Source organism: Hirsutella rhossiliensis (assembly GCF_020360975.1).
Source record: "Hirsutella rhossiliensis strain HR02 chromosome Unknown scaffold00003, whole genome shotgun sequence".
Classification (NCBI taxonomy): Eukaryota; Fungi; Ascomycota; class Sordariomycetes; order Hypocreales; family Ophiocordycipitaceae; genus Hirsutella; species Hirsutella rhossiliensis.
In genome coordinates this window covers 1,936,252-1,952,040 of record NW_025408669.1, presented here as the reverse complement: position 1 = coordinate 1,952,040, position 15,789 = coordinate 1,936,252, and the positions used below count along the sequence as shown (strand labels likewise).

The following is a 15,789-nucleotide window of genomic DNA, read 5'->3' as shown; positions in this document are numbered from 1 at the left end:
CACCCGACGCAGAAGATTCTTTTCATGTCTGCAGCACGGACCCGAACTCGGACGAGCTCGCCGACAGGGTCGAGGCTGCTGGGGGGAAAGCGCATCGGGGGCACCGTAAGTGAAGACGCTGCTGGATAAAGAGCCAGCGAGTGTCTTTACCAGTCTGATGCTGGGGGTTGCTCAATGAATGGTCGGCTTGCAAGACAGAACGGCTTTTAGGCCATGTGGGCAGCCAGCCACGTAGCCAGGCAAGCTAGTTAATCAGCCTAGTACTTGGTTAATAGTCGAGGAAGCAAAGCGGGAAGCCACTCTTGAGGAATATCGAGCAAGTTAAGGTATGATTCGACTCGGAAAATACATGGGTAAATATACGGTACTCCGTACAGCATTTCGAATCGAAACAGAACCCGTCGCCTCAAGTCTAAATCGCCTTTCTACCATAGCATTGCAACACCCCCTTAACGTTGCTGATGATGGCATCTATGTGAGGCAATCAATAACTCGACATTCATGATGCGCAGCCCGCGACAAACTCACTGAGATCCGTCGAAGTCGCCACCCAGACGCCGCCACCCTTCCTGCACTTGCACTCGATGCGGGTGCCGTGAAGCACGCAAGTGCGGGTGTCGCACGTCACCGAATATTTTCCCCTTTGTTGCAACCAGGCGCGTTAGCAGACGGCCATACCGCCATGTGCCACTTGATGGCTTACTGCCTGTTACCCCAGAGTCGGCCGTCATTGTTTTGAAGGCAGTCGTTGAGGAAAAGCGTCGACAGTCTATCCTTTCCGTCGAGCTGCCTACAGCGAGCCTGCAGCGTGGCCGTGTGCTTGCTGTTGAGCCAGTATTCCCGGCAGCTCGCGGCAAACCCAGCCCGGCGGTGCAGCGTTGCTGGAGCTTCCGGAGCTGGTTGCGGTGCCGCGGGAGAAGCGGCCATGGGAGTTGCTGAAACGCCGCTGGATACCACAAGGGAAGCGATCCCGAGGCAAGAGAGGGGAAGCTTCATCTTCGTGTGTCAATGTCAACCTGTCTTTGGCAAGGTGCCCGTCAGACTGGCCCAGCAATATCGTGAAGCAAGACCCCGACTTATAAACCCGCCGACTGCCCATCGCTATCAACTTGTTCGACCAGCACCTGGGCCTCGATCCGAGCAACCACCGACCAAACCGCAGAGCTCAGCCATCACCCTGCAGTTGCGGCCCTGCAGCTGCGGTCCTGCGGGGGGAATAAGGCATGGAGAAACAAAGGAATGCGCCCATCACAAAGAACTGCAAAGTCACACGGCCCGCTGCATCAGCCAGACAAAGGACCAAGACTCCCATTTTTCTACCGTGCCGCCTCATCCCGGACTGCCATTGAGATTCACGCATCACTTCTCCAGATAACGCGAAACAACCAAAGCCCTTGCCCGACTCCGACTCTCCCTGCTATGCCATGCCCTGCAATGCAGTTGGGTGTCCAGCCGAGGCTTGGTCCATGGCCTTGCCCGTCCCGTCATGCTCCTCCGTTGAACCAAGTTAGTTGCAAGCGTACATACAGTTGTCGTCAGCCTCGTCCACTCCCTCGTCATAACTCTCGCCACAACTGTAGGATAAACGAGAAGAAATATATATTAGGTTCGCCTTTGCTGGCGGGCTCTGAATCACCCGGTCCGCGACTCGCTTGCCCACAGTGTCTCCAAAAAAACAGATTCTAATTTCTTCAAAGAAGTTTGAGTATATGCTATTTCGCCGCCATGGTTGGACGAAGCCTTCCATCGGCTTCAGAGCTTGTCGCCGGCGTGTTTGCAGCTCCACGTCCAACCGAGGACTCGTCGTCACTGGCACAAAGAAAGGTCGGAGACAGACGGCGAGTTTGTCGGTCTAGGCTTTGCGGGAGCGGGTCATCGTGCCGTTGGCCTTGACCCCCGTAGTCGAGGCGCCATTGGTCCCGTTGCCAAGGGCCTTTTGGACGTGCAGCGGATCGGGGAGCGGAGCCTGGCTCATGCGGCGCAGGGACTTGCGGCTCGTCGTCTCCTTGCCATGCTTCTTGTAGGTCGCCAGGTAGAATGAGATGAAGAGTACCAGGTAGGAGCTAAGAATGGCGATGCCGGAGAAGGCGGCAAACTCCTCGCCGGCGCAGGTGCCGGCGTTGGGAATCCAGGTGAAGTAAGTTGAAGTAAAGTACGTGTACGAGGCAAAGTAGACGAAGCCTGGCGATAAATTATCAGTCAACGGCCCGAGACAAGACGGGACTGGAGGGCCACTCACCGAGATCAATGATAAATTGGATGATTTGCAGGCGAGTGACCCACTCCTTCCACCAGACGCGAACTCCGCGAGCGCTTTGGAAGTAATACCAGTACATGACGACGTGTACGGTCAAGTTGAGGGTAATGGGGACCCATGAGACGGCGGTAGAGCCAATCAGCTGCGTATAGCAGAGAAGAGCAGTAGCCCCGTGGTGATAGCAGTGCAGGAAGGCTGGCGGGCCGGTCAGCATATATGGAAACGGGCGTCGGCATAGAACGAGGGCATACTCAGCGGCTTCTTCTTGAGGAACAGGAAGACGGTGTCGAGGAGTTCGAGGTACTTGGTGAGATAGTTGAGCTGGGGTGAGGCTGTTAGCATTCGTCGTCGATAGTGAGGGAGAGACATGGCTTACGTAGTAGAGGACGACCAAAGGCTGGGTCCAGCCGCCCTCGTAGTTGCAGATGGCATGGAAGACGCCGTGGCGGACGACGGTAGGCAACAGCTGCTCGATGAAGAGGGCGAGAAGGATGGCACTTATGGTGGTGAGGTATAGGTTGTGGATGAGGAAGAGCGTCTTGAGCTGAAAGGGCTCGCGGTTGCGCATCATCTCCCGGCCGCCAAAGATGATGGCATAGTAGACGACGATGAAGATAGAAGTCGACTTGAGGGTGGACATGGGCGTCTCAAACGGGACGAACTTGAAGTCATCGACCGGGTAGCCGACGACGGCGGTCCAGGCCTTGTCGAAGATGGGCCACAGGTGGACGCCAAAGGGGCGGTCGAGCGTTGGCAGCGGCAGCTGCTCGTAAAAGGTGGACGGCGGTGGCGACATGGCGGGCGATGATGGGGACGCGATGCTCGAGATGGTGCGACGGCTCGGGGACGGCGACGGTCGGGTCGTCGCAGCGAATTCGCCGTGGGTGCTCGTCGGCAAGTCTCAGCTCCCTCGACGTCGGGCCAAGGTTCACGCGAGGCGGCGGCAATGGCGCAACTAAAAGTCTCGGATAGCCGAAGAGCAAACGGCGGGGCCCCGGGATCAAAGGAACGACGAGAATAGAAGCGCAATGGCACACGCAAAGGAAAGAAAGCTCCCTCAGGTCGGACGCATCGAGACGAGAACTTGGGGAAGGCGAAAGGGGGAAGAGAAGAGGGTGAAGGAGAGGGAAAAAGGCGTAGAGCAAGTTACACACGAGGAGGGAGGGGGGAGAGAGACGGGAGAAGAAGATCAAAAAGATCGGGTTTCCCGTCGCGTCTCAAAAAGGGGAAATTTGGCTGCGCAACGCTTTTGTTGACGCTGATTGGGCGCACTCGCGGCATCGCATGTGATTCGCTGGGCCAGGCCGCGCTGGCCAATGACAGCCCCGATCCAAGCACTCGCCATCCGCTCCACGTGACTCGGCATCGCCCGGCCTGTCAATGCTGCGTGGAGACTCGGCAAGCTGGCAGTGGCGGGACCAAGTACCAGGTACTGCGCATAGCCCTAGCACCTGGGGAGAGCCGCCGTTGATTTCCGCCCGGGACGAGTACTGGGAACGTGGTGTCGCCAGCTCGGTACCTCAAGGTACCTAGGTGCGCGAGCCGAACCTCGGCCGGATGGAAGCTCACTCAAAGATTTCTAGGAGAGCTAAGGATAAGATTGATGTCATTTCGGGAGCTGCATCGTGGCAACTCGCAGCTTGGACAGAAGCAAGGCGTTCTCTGCCCGTGATGGAGACAGATCGTAGCAACTGTCAAGGGACAAGTATTTTGACTTGTTCAATGGCTTCTGCCAGCGAGCTTTCACTGCCCTGCTTGCAACTCTGGTAGCAGCCATAGAATCGTCATCTTCGCACTGTGCATTCTACCCCAAAAATTTGGCACAGCTCGAGCTCAATCCAATCCAATTCGTACTGTGCTTATCATCTGGCCAACCGCGGCCAAGGTATCTGCAATGCTGCAGGCTAGAGCCCGCTTAGTCATCCGCCATCAGGCGATTCTTCGCTGCCGACAACCTCTACATCCCATCAACGCGAAAAACGAGTACCAGAAGACTGCACCCATCCAGTTGCACCGCAGCCTCCCTCTCGATCCCGCAATGCCGTCTGCTCCTCTCCTCCGCGTCGCCGCTCGCGGCTCTACCACCCTGCTCCGCGTCGCCCGGTCCGCCCACCAGCAGCAGCCCCTGATTTCCCGCTCCGCCACCCTCTTCGCTCACCAGCCTGCAAACTTCACCACCTCGGTGCCGCGGCGAAGCGAGCATGCAGAGGAGACGTTTGAGGAGTTTAGCGCCAGGTGAGTCTTGTGCCCCCGGCTGCCATTGGTCCGGCTTCTTCTGTCTTGCCGACCGGACAAGCGGCCGACGCGCATACGAGCAGAGCCATTGTGTCGGCCATGGATGCGCGCTTATGATCGAGCAAAGGGGCCGCCATCTCGTCTGCTAACTGCGACTCAACACCAGATTCGAGAAGGAATTTGACACAGTGCAGGATGTCTTTGAGCTTCAGGTACGTGAACCACCTCCCCTAAGCTCGACACTTCTTCACTCTCCACGCATTCCCTGTTGCCGCAGCATCACATACTGATTGTCCCGCCTTAGCGCAATCTGAACAACGCCTTCGCCTACGATCTCGTCCCCTCGCCTCCCGTCATCGTCGCTGCTCTCAAAGCCGCCCGGAGAGTCAACGACCTCGCCACTGCCGTTCGCATCTTCGAGGGTACGCCGTTTTCCACCTCCCTTCCCCCACCGCATCGACGCGGCTCGACGTCTCACGCAAATGCGATGCCGTTATGCTAACTTGTGCGGCAGGAGTCAAAGCCAAGGTCGAGAACAAGGGACAGTACGAGCAATATCTGCAGGAGCTTCAACCCCTGAGAGACGAGCTCGGCGTGCCGCTCAAGGAGGACCTGTACCCCGAGGAGAAGAAATAAAGAAGAAACAAGAGTTGGCGGCCGTGCAGGAGCGACGGTTTCGGTTGACAAAAACACACTTTGGTGCTTATTGTTGGGCGGAGGCATCGGTGGTGCTGGAGATAGACCAGGGAACTCGTGGCGACTGCCCAATGCAATCTGTCATGGCCACTGAGACCGCCCCCTGGATACCGCTCCTCTGTAGATTTTTGTTGCTCCCCGTGTATTGAGAGCCAAGTCAGCCTCCCGCCAAAACTCATGGGCGGACAGAAGGATGCGCATTTTAATCCCATGCTTGATTCACAGTAAGGCAGCTCAGCGTCGCCTTTTGGGCTCGCCTGGAACAGTCGCAAAATTCATCCATTCAGCTAAAGCTCTTGGATTCATAACTGACAAGTGCTACATGCGCTATCCACTGATACCCAGCCGGCGAGCGGCTCGGCGTGAGTTGCCACCTGAAGCATGTCCAGTAGATATCCTCAGCCCCTTCATCCACAAAAGCGATAACTCCAACTGGGGTATGCTGAGAAGATTCCTCCTTTCTAATCCCTGAGATGGGCCCACCGTCCATTCCCCGACGGCAGAGCCGCGCCATCCGAGCTCGATGCCAGCGCCGGGCTCGTTCCTCTGCTAGCGGAACTGCCGTACGCTCGGCCGGTTCGGGGACTCATCATGCCCGTACGCGGACTACGCGGCACGCTGACTTGGCGAGTCTCCCGTCGCCCGTTTCTGAGCTGCCGTAGGTCCTCGCGGACGCGGTCGAGCTCCAACTCCCTTTCCTTGGCCTGCGCCTTGAGCTCGCGGATTTGCTGTATAAACTCTCGCGTGCTGTTCTCCGCTTGAATCTGGTGAATCTTCACCAGGCCATCAGATGTCTCTTTCCGCCACCTTTGGTTCTGATCCTTGAGCTCCGCGTTCTCCGCCCGCGCAGCGCCGGCAGACGAAGACGCTTCCTGATACAGTTTTCGAACATACTCGCCATCCTTGTGGGCATTCTCGAGTCGCTTCTCGAGCATCTGGACTCTCTCTCTAGTCTCCTTGAGGTGTTTGTTCGTTTGGGCCAGGGGACTCTCCTCCTGCCCATTGGGGTCCGCCGTCAACCGTGCGACTTCTGCCTCAAACTCAACGATCTTCTTCTGCGCTTTGTCGCTCTCCTTCTGCGCCGACTCCGCTGCGGCTTGAAGCGCAGCCTCAGACTTGCGTTTCTCAGCTTCAAATCTTGAGCGATCTTCCAATGCCTTGCGGTGAGACTTGTAAATCATGTTAGTTGTTCTCTCGTACTCCTCAACACGCTTCTCAAGTCCAGATATGACAGCTCGGTACTCTGCCTCGGTGTCTTTGGCTGCGATTTGGTGCTCGTGTTCGGCAAACTAGAAACGTCAGTGATATTGTCAATGTCAACTGCATGGGACAACGAACCTTTTCCGCAAGCGCTTGCAGGACAGCCAAAGGCACTCTCACATGCGTCTGACCAGGCTTGGTGGGCATCTTGGCAGCACCGACGCCCTTGAGCATCGCTTGAACGTCATCGGGCACTGGTGGTTCGGTCTCCTCGACTGCCAATTCTCTCGGGGGTAGGACTCGCGTCTTCTTGACGTGGTCGTCGCTGTCTTCATCCTGCGATTGGGTTAACTGATGAGCCCGGTAATCGGCGTTCGTAACAGGGCGATTTACGAGTTTCCGCTTACGCCCATCCGGCTCAGTCAAGGATACGAGGGGCATTTGCGGCTGGGACTGAGTGCCCAAGTAAATGTCCAAGACCTCGTCTGGCAAGGGCACTGGCTCCGAGATGATGGCGTCCGATTTGCCATTGAGATAATCGACGAATACGCCGGCGAGCTCGTGGGGTTCAGGGTATCCCCGCTCGGGATCACTGACCAGCTTCCGCGCACGCGCAATGCCAAGAAGGAGCGCGCTCTTTCGCTCAAGGTGACTCATATCATCAGGCACGTGCAGATCAATATGTTCGATCGAGTGCGTCGTCACAAGGGTCAGCAGTCGGGGCCTCTTGGCATCTGCGGTCTTGGTGACGGATCGAAGTCCGCTGAATACACGCGATGTGGCAAAGGACCGATCAAAGCCAATCACTACGTCAAAGTCGAGTACTTTGACGTCCTCGCCGGGCAAGGTAAGGGTGACCTGAGCTGCCGACTTTGAATAGCTGCTCGTCCGCTTCCCAATGGCCTCGCAGGTGCATTCCACATGTGCGGCCTCTGCCAAGTGGTCGAGGAGCCGAAGCAGTTCGACGGAGCGGGCAACGATGAGGATCTTGGTATCTTTATACAAGCCCTGTAGGAGTTCGAAGACGAAGTTGAACTTGGAATTGGAATTGCATGCGTATTTGGCCAGTTGCGAGGGTGGTAGGTCCGCCAAGACCGTGCCGACGACATCTGGAGGATAATCGCAAACGTTACTCAGCCGACCGAAAAGTTGGTCGATCCTGCTCACAAGAGCCTCGTTGGGTGCGACGTATATCTCGTTGTTGAATATTTGCGAGAACTCAGTCACGTCTTGCCTAGACTTGAGGAGAGTGTCATCGTAATACGGCCTGAGACTCGCCTGAAAGGGCAGGGTGACAACGTGTTCCATCTGGCCAAAATGGGGGGCCACATCGCTCGAAGTTTCGCTCGAGGATTCCTCGCGCAGTGCCTGGGCCGCCTGCAAAGAATCTCTGGAACTGTCGAGGAGACTGGGCGTTACAAGTCCCTGCGAAGGTAGTGAAGGCATCGACGTCAGCGCTGCCTTTTCTGCTTCCGTCTGTTTGGAGACGTCGGCAGGCGACACCGTCGGCTGTTGTGCGTGCGAAGCGTCACTCGGCATCAACGTCCCGGACGGTGCACCAATCGGGTTGCTGAAAGCTGCATCTACAAGTTTCTGTAAGGACTGCACGGAGGATGGCCGGGGCTGGGTGGCCGAAGCAGGGTGCACACTTCCTAAAGGCATATCGAGCCGCTGCTCCAGGAGTGAAGCTGTGGGGTCTGGTTCTGACATGTCCATCGAGTTGTCGAGGTCGAATAGCTGGCTCAATTCTTCGGCTGCCAACATCCGCCTCCCTGGTGGCGTCGAGTTGCCCGCCTCCGCCGCATTCATTCCTTTGGTCGCGGGGGGCTTCTGCGGCGAGGATCTGGAGTTAGTCTTGTTGGGTTGTCCGGAAGAAGTCACAGAAGGATCCGACTTCTCAGGGGACTCTTGAACGGTGCTGTCGCTCCTGGAGAAGGCGTTTACTTGCGATACGAATTCGTCGCGAGACACCACCTGGGCGTCCTGCGAGAGTGCGCCGACCCGCTCGGCTTGCGGACAGCTATCAGTGGAGGGCTGAGACTTGTCAGTCGCAGTAGCTGGTATCAGGGCGTGGCTGGACGACGCTGATGCTTGGCTGTGCAACGAACTCTCAGGGAGATTGAACGCGTGCGGGATGGGGGGCTGCGTTGTGAAAGGGGGGCTTGGCGCCGCCGCGGCCGGGGCGGCGCCCACGTGGTACGACGAGTCGCTCGTGTCCAGTAAAGATTTCGATATGGCAGCGGCACCAAGATGCTGGCGCTGGCCACCGGGCGAGGCCGACTGCTCAGGCTGCCGAGAAGGAATCTGTGACGGTTGCGACTCCAGCGTTCCCGTTGCGTCTGACTGTTGCATATGAGGCCCCAGATCTCCAGGGGTAGTCACCAGACCGCTCGCTTGACCCTGTGACCAGGTTGGCCCAGAAGGCTCCTGTGAGTCGGGAACCGTACGACGGCTGATTTGTGAGGCAAGCGCGAGCCTCTCGTCGCCGTCTTCGAGTTCGGCCAAGGATTGGGATGAGTCCAAGCTGGGCTGCGTGCCGGCCGCGCTGACGAAATCAGAGGGGTCGAACTGGGCGTCTTTCGGGAGTTCCACGACCAGGCGCTGAGCTCGACGAGCGTCAGACGCGTCCTGGCGGGCGGAGGAATCAAAGGCTTCAGAGTCGGGAGAGGCGGTTGAGGTTACAGACGGCACAGGTTCCTCAGAGGGAGTTGCGCTGTACGCAAGCCGCGATTTCTTCTTGGGGCGTTCGGAGCTTGGAGTGGCGGATGGCCTTGGGTGGACTAGGGACCGCGCATTTGCCCGTTCCACGTTGGGCCTATTTGGTGGACGAGGGGGCTGGCTCTCCTGACTGGTCTCGGCAGACGCTACCAAAGTCTTCTTCTCCCGGGCACGAGCTGCCTTTGCCTTTTCCCACTCCTCCTTGGCCTTGTCGGTGACTTCGGGGCTCTGCAGCAGGGTGAGGTTAGCAAGTTGCGAGTGGCTTGGGGGGATATGAGCAGACGAACCAGAACCCAGGTTGGGGCGTAGGATTCTCCAGTAACGATGTTGTTTTCCCAGTCCACCAGGTACTCTACAAGGCCCGAGGCCTTTCTCTCATCCAATATGTCTTTGATGCTATACCAGCCTTCGTCGGGCGAGGCTGCCTTGGGTGTACGGGTTCGCTTTCGGCGTGACTTTGGCATTGACCCTGGCGCTGCGGGGGGGCCAACACTCCAGACGAGACACCCGGCGAAGATGAGCCAGGGCAGGGCAGGGCAGGCAGCCGACGCAGCGGTCGAGGCTGTGTATCAGTCGAGCCGTGGCACGGGAAGAGCAGGCTGGGCGGCGACGAAGTGACTTGAACCCCACGGTGGTAGCCGTCCTGGCTGTGGAATCACGTGGTGGGCCGACCAGGGATACTAGCTGACCTCGAACCTTTTTTGGGCGGCGGCAACGTCGAGTGTTTGCAGAGAGTTGCAGGCAAGGAACGGCGAAAGGCGAGAGACGAAGCTGTGGAAATGAAGGGCCGGTGTGTAGCAGGAAGGAGGACAGAAGAAGAGAAAGGGGGCAAAAGGCCAAGGAAGAGTCGGTCGGGCACGTGGCTGCGTCGATTCCACCTTGGTCGGTGCCGTGGGTGAATGAGTGAATGAGAATGCTTCGACTTGCACAGCAGCTGGTGGTTGGGTGTGCGGTACTTGCCCTGGTGCGGCCACGTTCCCCAACAATCGTGTACCTTGATTAAGGCATCTCATCACTCAATCACCGCAACAACTTCAGCGCAATAGGTTTCGGCTCAGGCGATCCGGGGCCTGCAAGAGTCGCGTAGCTCGTGTGAATTCTTCTGTCCGGTAATTACTCCGTACTCCCTCCCCCAATGCGGTAGAATGCATACTACATTCATCCATCCAATGCTGCCATCGCATCCCGACCTTCATGCTTTCGACTGACTCGTCCCGCCCGACTCTATGGATTGATACCCCACATGCCTGCTAAAGGAAGCATCTATTCTTCATGCAAAGGCCTGTTCCCTCGTCAAACGGGCTAGACTCTGTAGCGCCTGGACAGACTCTACAGCCAACTCTCCACCGCCTCGTGGAGGAGACTACTCTGAGCTCGTGGCAGCAGCCAGCTCTCTTCTCTATTCAACGAGTCACAATCTGCAGGGCAACCAAAGCTGCCTGTGAGCAGAATGAATGGGCTCAGTGGAGGTTGCCAGTCTGGCTTTTGAAGCCGCTCGTAGTATTGTTCGTTTGTACACCCTACGCACACATGCCTATTGTCCCAGGACTGCTGGCGCCTTTGCAAGAACAAGCAATTCGAGATATTTGCGGCTGGAAGTTCTGTTCTTCAACCTCAAGTCACCGCGTCGCCAGATGCCGCCTTCTATCGAGTAAGGTGCTCGTGGGCGGCTTTGCTTAGCGGGTGGCCCTGGAGGTCATCTACAGTGGGGTACGGGAACTCTCAGGCGCTGAAGCTCTGGCCCTCAGGCGCTGAAAACGCCTCCCCAAGGCATCCGCAACTACACCAGCCTCCGTCACCCTAAATGCCCCTCATCGAATCCTCCCTCCCACTCATCACAAGCCACCTTTTTTCCCCTTGCTTCCTCTCAACCTCGATGATATTGGGCTTTTCTGCAGTTGGTCCAGCCTGCCTCATGAGCTTTGGGTGACAAGTTCGACCCAGCCTTCTCCCCCACCAGTTTGCTCTGTCGCGACCGACCCTTTTCACGCGAGCTATCGCAATGGCTGCGAACTTCTCGATACAGCCCGTCGGGCGCTTTGCAGGGCCCAGCCAGCCCGTAAAGAGACCCAAGGTGAGCCCGTGTCTGTCGCTCCAAGAGAGGCCAACGTGCGTCCGGTGGTCCGGCGTGCCAGAAGCTGACGTGGGTGTTAAAAACAGGAGTTTGCCTGCTTCTCGTACGATGAAAACCACGAGTTTCGACTGGACGACTCTTCCTTGAAGTGGTATTACACACCTCGCATGGGGGCCGACTTGTCCAAGGGCTTCGAGAAGTTTCAGAAGCAAGACGACTCCCAGGATGAGCACCTCGACAGCCTGCTCAAGGCCATCATGGCGCATGAGCAGGAGACGGGCACCAAGATCGACGCCAACTTCGTCACATGGCGAGGCATGATGACCAAAGTATACTTGCTTATCCGGACACCTGAGCGGGACCGACATTTCTAAACATTGCTAGATCTTGGCAGCTTTGTTTGAGCAAAATGATGGGTAGCCTTCGACTCGATGTCCGCCTCTAGATTCTCTCGTCTAACCAGTCCTAGCTTTGAAATGAACGCTACCCTGTATCAGGTGCGATTTGACGAAGCCGCCCTTGCACAAATAGCTTTCCTGGCTAACACACGTCATAGGGTTGCATGTGAGAAAGCTCGCTCGGCAGGGGCTTTGGGGGCGAGACGCTGACCCGCGATAGCTTCATCGAAGAGAACCACGCATACAAAATGGCCATGCGCAAAAACGAAGCCCATCGCCCACGACGAGGCGGGCCGCCTCCCGAGGTGATGCAGTTTTGGGGTAAGTTACTGCCGTCCCAGATTGCTCGAGCAGGACCCTGACTCTCCTCGCCGGCAGGATACAAGTTTGAGACTTTGTCGACGATGCCTGCGACGTGGGACGAGACATCAAGAGACTTCATCGAAGGCCGCGAGAACCACGTCGTCAACAACAAGGCACAGTACTGCTCCATCGTCCGCACCGGAATCGGCAAAGCCATCCTCTGTCTCGGCGGCGAGGTCGACGCCAGTGAGTAGCCACGGCTGATTACGCATCCATCCATTCCCGCAGCTAACACACCTCAAAAGTCTGGGACTCCAAACCCGAGGAAAAGGGGGCGCCCATCAATTGGGTCGAGCTCAAGACGAGCGCCGAGATCCGGAGCCACGGGGACATGGACGCCTTCCACCGCAAGCTCATGAAGTACTGGATTCAGTCCTTTCTGCTCGGCGTGCCCAAGATCATTGTTGGCTTCCGCACCCGCGACGGCATTCTCGTCGACCTCAACGAGATTGAGACGCACCGAATCCCAGAGACGGTCAACTCGCGACCCAACGCCAGGTGGAACGCCGACATGTGCGTCAACTTTGCCTCGGCTTTCTTGGAATGTGCGAACCCCATCCATCACCCTCCCCCGTTGGCCGACCTCGCGCAGACCCGGCGTTGCTAACCCCTACAATTCCAGGGCTCTCGAAAATGATCAAAGACGAAGGCGTCTGGAGGATAGCCCGGCGACAGCACTCATCCGTCATTGAGCTTTACAGAGTCGAGGCCACGGGCCATGGAAACATCTTACCGGAGGAGTTCAAGAATTGGAGGATCAAGCTGGCCCTCGGCCCTGACCCAGAAGGCACCAGGGCGCCGTCCCCAAATCGCCAAGAGACCTGAGGGGTTTCATATCGACTGATTTGTACTGGAATATCCTGCCACTCAATGGACATGGACATGTATGACACGGGGCCGCATTGTGACTTATTTATTCGTTTGTTTTTCCACAGGGCGTCAATCTACCTAAATCCATCTACATCGAGAAGCTTAGCCGTCCCAAACGCCGCGTCCCGGTGAAGCAAGTCGCGAGTGCTAAATGTATCCATCAAGATATCACATCAAGTCATGACATCTTGCTGTTTTATCTTTCTAGCAGGCATCGCCAAAGTGAGCGGGCCTAGCTTGAAACCATGGGCCTTTCAAAAGCCCCGCCTGACATGCTTTTCTGATGCCTGGGTATGCAAGTAATGCTCGCTCCGCACACAAGATCGTACAACCTATCCAGCGGATTCGTCAAAGGGGGAGAAAAATAGGTGTTTGAAGAGATATGCAGAATACATCTGCTTGTTTCGTTGGTGGCGCGCCCATCCGGCAAGACCTCCGTCTCCCTATTGCCGGTCCAGCACGTCTGAGTTTGCATCAGACAGCCGGCCACCTGATCCGGAGATTGTCAGCCCAGCGCTGATAGAGAACATCAGAGAGCTGCTTGCAGTGCTCCATGCCGGCACGAGCCTCGTGGCCCGGATACTTTTCCTCAACAAGAGCCGCCTTTTCTCTGTCGCAGTCCCTCTCACTCGACTTGGGAGCCGGCGTTTCGCTCTGCCGCCGGCGGTGGCTCTTCAAGTGAGGGTTGTTGGAGCTGAAAACCAACTTGGAAGGGCTGTTCGCTGCGGCGGGAGGGTAACTCTTGACAATGACAGTTCCCTGGGGAGTGCCGTCATCGGGTGTTTTCAGAAGAGGCTGGCGCAACAGCGTCGTACTGAGTTTGTTGTCCTGGGACATGGAAGAAATGAGGTTGCTCATTAGATGATATGCCCCCTCGGGGTCGACGGCGTCCAAGGTCGCAAATGCGTCGGACAGCTTGGCCAAGGCCTCTCGCTTCTGCATGGCAGATGTCTGGGCGTGCAGTTCGGCAAGGGTGGGCTCTACGGCCTTGTTGTAGAGTCGACGCCCGATGATTGCCTCCTTGCCGTATGGCTCTACTGGGGACGCAATATGAGGCGGCACGTTCTCGTCGGAAAAGGCGTCGTCGGGCAAAGGTGACTGGCCCAGCTGTCCTGACGTTGAGCTGTCTGATGGAACTCTGCGGAAAAGGCGCATAGTCGATCCAGAGTTGCCGAAAGACATGTCGGTCTGCAGTGGCTTTCGCGTAGCCAGCGACGGACGAGACGATCCACTGGAGCGCATCGAGGCAGGCTGGGCGATCGACGGGACCCGACGGATGGTGGACTTCCGCACCGTCTCCACTGCTGGGGACGATGGCCCAAGTGGGCCGTCGTTGAGATCGAGCTTTCGTAGCCCTTCCTCTGACACAAGCATCGAAGAAGGCCTTCTGTGCTTCACAGAAGGCCTCTTGAGCGGCGCGACCGACTTAACGGTATCGAAAACCCACTCATGCTCCTCGTCCTTGGGGGTGATTGTTTGAAGCGTCTCCTGATAGTATATCGGATGCTTGTGGCGGTTTTGGTTTGCATCCCACATCTGCCGACGGGCGGTGAGCTCCTGCAGCGCCTCAATCTTGCCGGCGGATCGGATGAAGCGATGCTTGAGCAGGTCCTGGGCAGACGGCCGGCGATCGCAGTCTTTGGTAAGGCATTGCGAGATGAAATCCTTGAAGTCTCTGCTGAAGTCTCCCTCAAGCCGGGGAGGTGGGTTCTTGGGAATATGGAAGAGAACCTTCATGGGATGGATATGGCACAGCGGCGGCTCGCCGTTTGCCATCTCCATGGCAGTGATTCCGAGCGACCAGATGTCTGCCTTGAAGCTATAGCCGTCCTGCTGGATGACTTCGGGCGCCATCCAAAACGGGGTGCCGACGAACGTGTTTCGCTGCGACTTGATGTTTGTCAACTGCGCGGCGACGCCAAAGTCTGCCAGCTTGACCTTGCCGGACTCGGAGAGCAGAACGTTGGCAGCCTTGATGTCTCTGTGGATCTTGCCCTCGCTGTGGAGATACTGGATGCCCAGGAGCAGCTCGCGACAGATGATGGCGATGTGCGTCTCACTAAAGTTTGCCGGTTTCAACTAAGGCATGGCTGGTCAGTCCCGGCTCCAGGTGGGTTGCGCATCAGGCTTGGCCATACCAAGTCGAGGCATGAGCCGCCTCCAAGATACTCCATGACGATCCATAGCTTGTGTCCGCGAAGGAACGAGCCCTTGTATTGGGTGACATGAGGACTGGCACATGTGCTCAGGACTGCAATCTCGGCCTGGATCTCCTCTATGTCGTCCTCGCTCGATTCGAGATCGATCTGCGCCAAGCCTGCGTATCAGCGCCCTGCCAGATCGCTCAGGGTGGGGACGATGGGGAGGAGCCCTACGTGCTTGATGGCGACCGTCTCGCCAGTAGCCTTCTCGATGCCTTTGTAGACAATGCCAAAGCTGCCCCCTGCGTCAATCCGGTCAGCGCTGGGTGGTCAGAGAGACAGAACGGGCCGACTTACGGCCCAGCTCCTCCAAGACCTGATAGTGCTCTGCAACGCCCTCGGCAGCCATTTTGCGCTCCGACGTCGTCGCCGATGCACGAGAAGCACGAGCCGGGATGGACTCGGGCAAGCAGGCCGACGTCGAGACTGGGAGCCTGGGAGCTTCACATGCACTCGCAGCAGGAGAGTCGGACAGGCGTATCAACTGCGAAGGCGAGCGGTGAGGGATGCAGGAGGCCAGTCGTGCAGTGTTCGGTGTCTGGAATAATAAGATGTGACGAGGTAGGTGGTAGTTGTCTGGGACAGCGGAGCCTTTGGGGGGAGCTCGGGCCCCGATTTGTTTACTCTTATCCGCTTCGGGAAAGCTGCTGCTGTGACATGGGCTTGAGGCCCTGGCAGTCAGCGGGGTTCGATAGATGAGGCGCAGAATAGAACCAAGGCGCAGCGTTGTCGCCTTGCATGCATCGTGAAATGATCAGTAGTGGTGTTGAGGGTTAA

General features: G+C 57.4%; 6 protein-coding genes across 6 annotated transcripts; 2 read left to right on the top strand and 4 right to left on the bottom strand.

Moving 5' to 3' along the window:
• Nucleotides 1-499: 499 nt before the first annotated feature.
• Nucleotides 500-927, bottom strand: HRG_03129 (CVNH domain-containing protein; the record flags this gene model as incomplete). The annotated part of the gene is made up of 2 exons (XM_044861600.1): nt 500-641; nt 704-927. The coding sequence occupies 2 exons, from the start codon at nt 925-927 to the stop codon at nt 500-502; spliced, it is 366 nt and encodes a 121-aa protein (XP_044722626.1).
• A 925-nt stretch (nt 928-1,852) lies between these two features.
• On the bottom strand, nt 1,853-3,053 carry HRG_03128 (GNS1/SUR4 family domain-containing protein; the record flags this gene model as incomplete). The annotated part of the gene is made up of 4 exons (XM_044861599.1): nt 1,853-2,181; nt 2,240-2,452; nt 2,509-2,578; nt 2,634-3,053. 4 exons carry the CDS (start codon nt 3,051-3,053, stop codon nt 1,853-1,855), a joined length of 1,032 nt encoding a protein of 343 aa, XP_044722625.1.
• A 1,242-nt stretch (nt 3,054-4,295) lies between these two features.
• Nucleotides 4,296-5,128, top strand: HRG_03127 (cytochrome c oxidase subunit va domain-containing protein; the record flags this gene model as incomplete). The annotated part of the gene is made up of 4 exons (XM_044861598.1): nt 4,296-4,492; nt 4,659-4,704; nt 4,797-4,914; nt 5,007-5,128. The coding sequence occupies 4 exons, from the start codon at nt 4,296-4,298 to the stop codon at nt 5,126-5,128; spliced, it is 483 nt and encodes a 160-aa protein (XP_044722624.1).
• A 521-nt stretch (nt 5,129-5,649) lies between these two features.
• Nucleotides 5,650-9,570, bottom strand: HRG_03126 (HDA1 complex subunit; the record flags this gene model as incomplete). The annotated part of the gene is made up of 5 exons (XM_044861597.1): nt 5,650-6,477; nt 6,527-6,724; nt 6,782-8,530; nt 8,582-9,334; nt 9,394-9,570. 5 exons carry the CDS (start codon nt 9,568-9,570, stop codon nt 5,650-5,652), a joined length of 3,705 nt encoding a protein of 1,234 aa, XP_044722623.1.
• Nucleotides 9,571-11,108: 1,538 nt separating this feature from the next.
• HRG_03125 (RAI1 like PD-(D/E)XK nuclease domain-containing protein) lies at nt 11,109-12,766 on the top strand (the record flags this gene model as incomplete). The annotated part of the gene is made up of 7 exons (XM_044861596.1): nt 11,109-11,180; nt 11,267-11,509; nt 11,565-11,596; nt 11,799-11,899; nt 11,957-12,127; nt 12,187-12,486; nt 12,564-12,766. 7 exons carry the CDS (start codon nt 11,109-11,111, stop codon nt 12,764-12,766), a joined length of 1,122 nt encoding a protein of 373 aa, XP_044722622.1.
• Nucleotides 12,767-13,285: 519 nt separating this feature from the next.
• HRG_03124 (kinase) lies at nt 13,286-15,361 on the bottom strand (the record flags this gene model as incomplete). Its single annotated transcript, XM_044861595.1, has 6 exons — nt 13,286-13,747; nt 13,796-13,949; nt 13,992-14,890; nt 14,950-15,117; nt 15,187-15,254; nt 15,310-15,361. The coding sequence occupies 6 exons, from the start codon at nt 15,359-15,361 to the stop codon at nt 13,286-13,288; spliced, it is 1,803 nt and encodes a 600-aa protein (XP_044722621.1).
• Nucleotides 15,362-15,789: the final 428 nt, after the last annotated feature.